The 9426-nt window shown below is 38.2% G+C and overlaps 1 protein-coding gene across 1 annotated transcript; it reads left to right on the top strand.

Annotated features, from left to right (window-relative positions):
* Positions 1–1428: 1428 nt before the first annotated feature.
* LOC122071995 (probable disease resistance protein At1g59620) lies at positions 1429–6224 on the top strand. Its single transcript, XM_042636497.1, has 5 exons — positions 1429–1608; positions 1697–2429; positions 2513–2860; positions 2967–5395; positions 5643–6224. The coding sequence occupies exons 1-4, from the start codon at positions 1429–1431 to the stop codon at positions 5378–5380; spliced, it is 3675 nt and encodes a 1224-aa protein (XP_042492431.1). The 3' UTR covers positions 5381–5395; positions 5643–6224.
* Positions 6225–9426: the final 3202 nt, after the last annotated feature.

The raw sequence follows: 9426 nt of genomic DNA, 5'->3' as shown, positions 1-9426 counted from the left end.
GCCATCTCACTTGATAGTTTCTCGACCATTGGTCTCACCACTTTGTTTCTTAGTTTCACCCCTCAAGGTTTTCTAATACGTCATGACCATGGAAGGGCTGCTAGAGGTTATCTAGTTCTAAAACTATATAATGATATTTCATATTATTACATCATGCAATTGATTTTTAGTTTCTTTCTTTAAATCTATATTTACTATAAAACCTAACTTATGTACATACTCATTTGATTTGTCTAATTTATTATCCATAATTTCTATTTTAGACTCTACATTATTTTGATTTAATTTTCTAAATCGCATATGTTTTTTTTTTTCGCTAGAAAGTCAGAAATATGTATTAAAAAAGAGAGAAAAAAATGGGAAAAATATAATACAACCTAAGAGCCAGAAAACGAGCCTCCACCTACGGCATTGCCATCAGCGGAGACTCACTTCCGCTATCTCATAAATCTAAGTCTCGTTCTTCCTGCCTCATCTAAAAACAACTCGCTCATGATGCGATGAGGTAGGATTACGTCGTCAGAAGAAATCCCAGTCTTAGCTGCTTCTTCAGCCAAATAATCTCGTACAATATATTTATAATACTACTAATACTGACAAATAAGGGGAGTATGGACTTCGAAACACACAGACGTATAGGTTTTATGGTAATTCCTTTGAACAAAGAACTACAAGACTAACTAGATACAAAATCTTAGGGTTGATGCATTTAAATAACCATCCTAACCGTCCTAACCATGCTTCTATGATAAGATTTCAATTGCTACCCCGATTTCTATCAGTTCTAGCTGAATTGAAATTGAAATCTATAGAAATGAATTCCACTTATTTGAACCATGATCTCACCTACTACTCATGTAGTGATGTTAAATCAGTTGGTATTGCAAACAGTTTAATATTTATTAAACAAGGGAAACAAGGCATAGGTAGTTTAATAAAAAATAATGCAATTTGGTGAGAAGGAAGAACTAGGCAGTATTAATTGGAAAAAAAAATTGGCTGCTACCTCCTACTAGCAGCCAAACAAATGGAATAATTTACTTCCCATCAGGGTTCACAAATACCCTCCTAAGTTATAGTATTTTCCAAAATGCTTCTTTAGATTCCATTTCTTTGGCTACCACAGGGTTGCAGCTAGTTGGCTGCAACCCGGGCAATAGGTAAATTTCGTCCCAAAAAAAAAAAAATCCGTAATAAATAAATTAAATAATCAACCTTAGTAATGATAGTTGATGCTTCTCCACCCACACACTACCCTAGGTATCACCTCGACAGAGAAACAAGGGCGATATACTGACATAGAAACACCTATAAATTGTAGAGATTAAGGTTAAGAAATCATCGAGCATTGTCTTCCTTCTAAAAGCTAGATATTGCCACAATTAAAAGACCTCACTTCAGTCCCTCACCGAAATCTCGAAAAAAAAAATGGCTGAGAGCATCCTGCTCATTGCAGAGACGTTAATAAAGCTGGTACTTAAGGAAGCCGCATTTCTCCATGGAGTGAAGAAAGAGGTGGAATCTCTTGCAGAGAAACTCAAGGACATTGGTTACACTTTGAGTAAGTTTGATTTCATGATCGACAAAGAGGAAGAATTCGATGATTGGGTGAGCCAACTATGATGGGTGCAATGTTTTTCAGCAGATCATGGGATGCTTCTGCCAAATTATAACTCTCCACAAATTGAAAAAAGAGATCAATGATATCAAAATCGAGCTGGAGAAACTTCCAAACAGAAGCTCACTGATCACGGTTCGGGGTCCAAAAGATATTCAAAGTCCAGAGGCTGGTGAAACTTCTATCCATCATCATCGGGAAGAAGACCATCTGGCCTCAAGCAGAACTAACGAAGGTGATGATATCGTCGGCTTTCAAGAGGAAGTAAACAGACTAGCGTTGTCATTGACAGAGGAAGAATCAGGAGCAAAGGTCGTTGCTGTCTCCATTTGGGCTCAGGCTGGAGCAGGTAAGACTGCCCTTGCTCGAAATATTTACAAGAGAAGCGATGTTAAGAGTCAGTTCGATTGTGTTGCTTGGGTTTCTGTTTCCCCAGATTATGAGGTAAAAGATATTTGGAAAGCCATACTAAAACAAGTTAAGAAGCTCTCGGAAGAAGAAAAGGAGGAGTTACAACTGAAGAAGGATGTCGAGTTGTGGGATATAGTCCATGACTATTTAGAAGAAAAGAACTATCTCATTGTCTTGGACGATCTATGGAAGCGAACAGATTGGGAGATTATAAGTATGGCCTTTCCAAAGTCACACAAAAAGAAATGCAGGGTTTTGCTCACAACTCGTATCAAAGAAGTAGCCTATGGTGCTAACCCATTAACTGATCCAGAAAACCTACGGGTTTTGAATAAGGAGGAGAGTTTGGAGCTATTCTTAAAGAAGGTATTCCAATGCTCCTCGGACACAATACCAGAGGGTATTCTTCTGAGAAAACGAAGGCTGTGGCAAGAGAAATGCTAGCAAAATGTGAGAGACTTCCAATTGCAATTGTGCTTCTAGGAGGCCTACTATCCGGAAAAAGAAAGGATATAGTTGTGTGGAGTGACGTGCTTGAAAAGGTCCAATCAGATCTTGCAAAATCAAGAGTCTTCCGAAAGGTATTTGCTCTGAGCTATAATGAATTGCCATATCTCTCAAAACCATGTTTCCTTTATTTTGGCCTTTTCCCAGAGGATAGAGTGATCAAATGTGACAAATTGATTCGGCTTTGGGTAGCGGAAGGGTTTTTTGAGCAGCAAGAGGAGGATAACACAATGGAAGATATGGGTAGAGACTGCCTTGAGGATTTAATCCAAAGAAGCATGATCCAAGTTGTTGAATACAAATCAAATGGGGCTCCTCAAGCATGTAGAACTCATGATCTTGTTCGATCTTTAACAATACAAGAGGCCAAGAAAGCTAAATTTTCCAGTGTCTCCAAGAAGAAACAACTGGGGTCGGTGGTGAAAAACAGTACTCGTCGAATTTCTCTACATCCATATTGGTACATCTTCTACTCCTTCCGAACCTGAATCTTCAAATTTGAGCCATCCCCTTTTTTTGTTGCAGTCTTCCAGAATAACTAGACCTTCCATTGTTGAGGGAAATGATCCCGTGGGCATTCAAGTGAAAGCAGATCAACTGGCATCGTTGTTGATAAAGGAAGAATCCCTGGAACGGCTTCAAGTCGTTTCCATTGTGGGTACGGGGGGAATAGGTAAGACAACCCTCGCACGAAAAGTTTATAACAGAAATGATGTTAAATCTCATTTTGCTTGTCGTGCCTGGATAAATGTCTCCCAAGGGTATGCGGTAAAAGATCTTCTGCAGACTATACTGCAACAAGTTACGACGCTCACGGATGCAGAGTTAGTACCTGAGAAGGAGGAAGAGTTGCTAAGGAAGCTCCACAATCATTTGGAAAAACAACAGAGCTATCTGATCGTATTGGACAATGTATGGAGGCAAGAAGATTGGGATGTCTTAGAAAGTGTCTTCCCAAAGCCACTCAATAATGACCAGAAATGCAGAGTTTTGTTGACAACCCGTGATTCATATCTAGCCCATTATATCAATCCATCAGCTGTGCTTGAACTACAGCGTTTGGATCAAAAGGATGGTATGAATCTCTTCCTGCAGACGATCTTCAAGTGCCGCTCACTGGATGAAATACCAGAAGCTGATTTCTCCGTGGAGATGAAAGCCATGGCATCGGAATTCCTTATGTTAAGTGGTGGACTCCCACTTTCAATTGTTCTTCTAGGAGGCCTCTTATCAGGGAAGGATGTTGATCAGTGGGCTTATTTACTTGAAAGGTTCCTTCGTCATGAACGATATAGGGTCAATGATTTAATAGCTGAATGTTATGAAGATTTGGATAGTAATTTGAAAATTTCCTTCCTTTGTTTTAGACTTTTCCCAGAGGACACTGAGATCAAGTGTGACACATTGATTCGATTATGGAGCAATAAAGACATGATGGAAGATGAGGCAGCCGCAATAGATTACCTGGAAGAGTTAATCCGAAGGAACCTGATTGAGGTCACAAAAAGGAGATCGAATGGCGGGGCTCCTGAAACATGTCGCATTCATGGTCTTCTTCGAGATTTTGTGTCACTTGGTGTTCGCCATGGAAATATTTTCAGGAGGTTCGACAATAAACATTTGGAGTTGGCGGAAGGCAATCCTAAAGATGGTGAGCTCTATGGGGGTATTACACCTACTGCTTCTTATTTCCAACCCCTCAAAACTTTTAGTTTGATGGATGATCTCCTTTCCTTTTTGGATCCTTTCAAATTTCCAAACCATATCCACTCCTTGATCTGTTTCTCCAAAACCCCTCAACTTCACTTTAAACAGTTCCATTTGCTTAGAGTACTTGATCTAGAAGGTGCAGGAAATACCATGGAAGTACCTAATGAAATTAGGAATCTGATCCTTCTCAGGTACTTGAGTTTACGCGGCACCCGTGTAAAATTGATTCCATCTTGGATAGCCAACCTACACAACTTACAGACACTGGATGCACCTGGTTCCAAGATTCCCATTGACACATTGAAACTAAATCTTTTGAGGCATCTTTTTGCTCATTCCTTTTACTTTTCCACAACTCCAGCTGCTGCTGTTTCTTATTCTTCTTCTTCTTCTGTGTCTGTGTGTGTTGATGCTCTTGAACATTTACAAACATTGGAACTAGATGATATAGGCGATTGGGAAATTAGTGGCCTCCACAACTTGACCAATCTTAGAGTCCTAAGGTTATGTAGTGGTGGTGGTGACGACACTGTGCTCAGGGCCATAATCTATTTGAAGCGCCTGAAGGTCTTCAGCTTGACACAAGCAAAGACATCATCATCATCATCTCTCATGCATCTGCCATCATTGTCGAGTCACTCCCATCTCAATGAAATGGTTGTGGAGGTAATAGTTACTAAATTCAATGACATCCCACCACATCTCACTTACTTGTGGTTGGAGAATTATATTGAGTATGGGGTGAACCCATTCTTCTGTCTCCAAAACCTACAGTTTCTAAAGAAGCTTTGCTTGAGACTGTTCAAGGGTGAGTCCTACATTGTTAGAATGACTTGCTCCGAGGGATGGTTTCCAAAACTCAACTATCTATATATTAGAGTTGATTTCGAGCTTCGAAATTGGACAGTGGAGGAAGGAGCATTGCCTAATTTGAGGGTTTTACATCTCGAAGGAGAAGAAACTTTAGGAAGGCTTCCAAATGGGCTGAGACATATCACAACCTTAAAGGAACTAATCATTACAAAGGGGTACGATGTGAGAGATAGCCTGGTAAGTCGTGGAAAAGAATGGGATGAAGTAAAACACTTGGGAGCCTCTATCAAATATTTGGATGAGAGCTCTATGAGGCCTTGACATGGAAACCACCTGGTGAGTTTTCTTTTCATATAATTTTTTTGTTGATTTCTACTTCATTTATTGTTTTAACCATAATTAGTTAATCTTAACATATTCATCTTTATTTTTAATTGCAACCTTCTAATTTGCAATTTAATTAATGTAATCTCAAATGCCATCACTCTTGCATCCAACTTAATAAGCAATTTTACCATTGGATTGCCACTCTTTTCATAGAGTTTGTGTTTGTAACTCTTTATTTGTTTTTATCCTTCTGTAGTGGGGTTTTTGGTTAATTACATCTGAGGAGTATTGCATTGGAGAAACACTCTGTACATGCATGGAGGCAGACCGATGAGGCCACAAATGATCGTCTTTAAAGGATTCAAATTGGTGAAGATGATGCACACAGTGGGTTACCTTCTCCTATCAACTTCTCATTCCTTCCAGCCTAATTCCTCTCCTAGACCCTGTAAGTAACGGGAGTCTCGTGCACTAGATTGTTTTTTTTTTTTTTTTTTTAGTCATATTTTTTGTGTACTTGTATTTGGATATGATCTGTTTATTTTTCTTTTCTGCTTTCTTGTTGTCCTGGTTGTGTTTGGGATCATCGCCTTTGTTACAGAATTTGTTAGTATCTGCTGTTATAGTATTTTCTCTCTCTGAACTTCAATTTAGTTTTTCTGTTATTGGAGACCCTGTGTTTGCAAATCACTCTCTAATATCTCGCTTGGGATGGGATTTTTTGTCATTGGATCCACAAGGACACAAAGCATCTCTAAAATATTAATGCAAATGCAAGAGGCATTAATTATGACGTGGCCAGAATAATAAAGTGATATCAGCTACTTATGGTGTTTTGTAGAATTTCTAGGAAGGGCAATAGACACTAAATAAAACAGATCTTTTTATATCTTCCACAACTTGTTTACGACATTGTATCTGAAGCTCTAGTATATGAATTAACTGTTGCGCTCGCTGAGAAAGAAGAAAGGGCACAAATTAGATATATGCTAGAGGGAAGGAAATTCAATTCTTAATAAAATATCAAAGACCTTAATCTGCCCTGCTACACAGCTAAACGTTCTTGTGGATTGGGAGCATCATCACGTATTGTTCCTTTACTATTCATCATGAAACACAAGAGACCATTGCTGTTGGATCTTCACATATACGTCCAGGTGAGCGTAGAAAAAAATGTTGTCCATCTGCTTTGCCATGCCGAGACTCAACCCCTATTTTAGGGGTTTTCAAAAGAGAACCAAATTTAGCTGCCACCTGGATTGCAACAATTATAGCAACCCAAAGAAATGGAAACTTAAAGCCATTTTTTTTTTTTTTTTTTCTTTAAGGATCTTGAAAGGTATTTTAGAAAATACTAAAACTTAAGAGGTATTTATGAACCATCGGGGAATTGAATTGTAACTCTTTTTTGGCTGCCAACAAGGGTTGTAGCTACTTGGTTGCAACCAGGTAGCAGCCAAACTTTTTTCCTTCAAAAGACACCCTCGCCACCTACCCAATCCCTCCCAAGAAATTAAAAATAAAAAAATAAAAAAAATTAAATAAAAAAATAAAAAAACGTGAATGGGGTAGCTTGCAGTGGTGTTGCCATCCGATGGGTTTGGTGCAAGTCCAGGGAGGTAGAGTTATCAACTCTTGTACCCTCCATCTATTGCCATGCCACCCACTTTCTCCATCCCCTCTCCCCGAGCACCCAATCCCCCTCTGGGCCACCATTGTGGTGGGCTCACCTTGGCATAGGTAAAAAAGAAAAAAAAAAAAAAAAAAAAACAAAAAAAGGCCTAAAAGGTAGTGTGGCCCCTATGTCCAAACATAGTGAGGGGTGAAAATGACTATCTCACAACTCATTAAAGGTAAAAATCTCATCCATGTTGATGCTTTTACTAGTGTTCCCATTAGCCTCTATGGTGGTGTAGGGTCATACTGCATTTTAGTGAATCCTCAAAAAAAAAAAAAAAAAACCACACCATCGTGAGATATCCCTTCTCTTTTTCAGAAGCTTACGGATTAGAGTTTAGTGGGGCGGGCTTAATGACCCATAGGCCACAGTCTAACTCATTTATACTTTCTTCTGATTGTACCCTTCCTGCTCGACATTTTAATGTAATCTCAAGTATCAGCATCCCTGCAGCCAACTTAAGAGACTCCACTTTTAGATTGCTACCCGTTCACTGAGTTCTCGAAGCTCTGTTCTCTAGCACTTGCATGGTTTTATCTTTCTGTAGCGGTTTAGATAATTGCATATATGAGGACCATTGCACTGGAGAAGCACAGCAATGGCTAGCCAAACTCTTAATAAGTTTAGAAAATGCCTGGTGATTAGTGAGATTGATACAATTATTAGTGCAATCACCCTTCCTCAGATTAAATAAGAATCTTATTGAATCATGTAAAACGGAAAATAAACGTGTAAGGATTAAAGTATCTGTATCGATCGCCGTATCGATCGGCCAAAATTAAGATACGTATCGGAGAGTATTGTATGGTATCGGAGATACACTAAGATAGGCTAAAGATACACACATAAATGGATAGGAAACATTTTTTTTAAACACTTTTGCATAAAGAATTTGTTAAAAAAAGCTATTGATAACATGTATTATGCATAAACACTAAATTGAGGGTATCGTACTAAGAATTCAAAATTTGTAGTTGTCCCATAAATGTAAAATTCTTGTTTCTGACCTTGATTTCCACTTTAGTTAGAGAGAAATATGGCTGACAGCAACTTTGGAACAAAAACCCTTCAAAAAATCGTGTTTTTTCTGAAAAATTACCCATCTTGGCCATTATATGACCATAGCGCACTGTATTGGTACATACCGATACGTATCGATACTCACCGATACGTACCGATATATACCGATACTCACCGATATGTGCCAATATGTACCGATACGTACCAATCGATACATGCCGATACTCATCAATACGTACCAATAAATACCGAAACGTACATTTTACCTCAATTTTATAATTTTCATAGTCATATCGAGGCATATTGTATCGTATCGATGTGTATTGGTGGTATATTGATGCATATCGGTATGTATTATAGGATATATATTGATACGAAAGGATTTTAAAAATTTCATGTATCGTATCGGTGTGTATCGTATCGGTCGGCTAAATTTAAGATACGTATCGGAGGGTATCATATCGGTATCGGAGATACTTAAAACCATGATCTAGAGTTATCTCATTGTAGCTTTCTTAGTAGCCGAATGAATTTGGTTATCATACGCATTGTCCCTGCACGAATTGTGACGATTGAAAGTTTGCGGCAATCTCGCTATGCAAAGTTCCACCCTCCAATCTAAGGATAGCAATGGAATCCTTAAAGAGACACACGCTCTCAATTGGGAGAGACAAAAGATAATAGAAAGAGAGATAAAGCTTTTTGAGTGGTCAAAAACTTGCCTGGTTGTGGTCAAACCTCTTATTTATAGAGATTTGACTAGCTAAGATTCTTAATCCTAATGGATCAATACTTGCCCCATGTGGACAACCCCACGAAGAAATCGAATCAAGTCGCAGTTCAACCCAATTTGATTAACAAATTTGCTATAACCTAATTGGATTTGAATTGAATCCTTATTGAAACCAATCTATTGACTTGAGAAAGTTGTAAGTTGTAGAAGTTAGGTGTTGCAACTTGCTAGGGCTCTATTTGGTTGAATTTCCCCGGTAAGTTAATAAATTTTTTTCCTTTCAAGAAGTTGAAATTGTATTTCCAGATTTCTCTTCAATTTGATGCAAAAATCATACCAAATAATCTGAGAAATTGAATTAGCCAGAAATTAAAATAAAAATCCAACTAAAGAAAGCTTTGCTCAGCCAATGAAAAAGAGTCACAACTATAACTACATTCCTATCTTTTGGGCTCAGAATGCATTGGTTCTCTTGTAAATCTAAATTTATTGCAAAAATACAAATATTTTTATTACTTTTGGACTTAGAAGCATCTAGGTTATTATCATTTCCATACATGTATTTTCTTTAACTTGGGTGATATCACATTTTGGCAAATGTCACCAACT

This window comes from Macadamia integrifolia, chromosome 1 (genome assembly GCF_013358625.1).
Source record: "Macadamia integrifolia cultivar HAES 741 chromosome 1, SCU_Mint_v3, whole genome shotgun sequence".
Taxonomy (NCBI): Eukaryota; Viridiplantae; Streptophyta; class Magnoliopsida; order Proteales; family Proteaceae; genus Macadamia; species Macadamia integrifolia.
Note: the sequence above shows the minus strand (reverse complement) of the source record. Positions and strands in the feature narration are given on the sequence as shown.

Excerpts from the sequence above, each read along its gene's own strand:
- LOC122071995 (XM_042636497.1), top strand. The coding sequence starts at position 1,429 with ATGGCTGAGAGCATCCTGCTCATTGCAGAGACGTTAATAAAGCTGGTA. Across the intron at positions 1,609-1,696 it reads AGGAAGAATTCGATGATTGG|ATCAATGATATCAAAATCGA; the intron begins GTGAGCCAACTA and ends TTGAAAAAAGAG. Across the intron at positions 2,430-2,512 it reads CTCGGACACAATACCAGAGG|GAGGCCTACTATCCGGAAAA; the intron begins GTATTCTTCTGA and ends TTGTGCTTCTAG.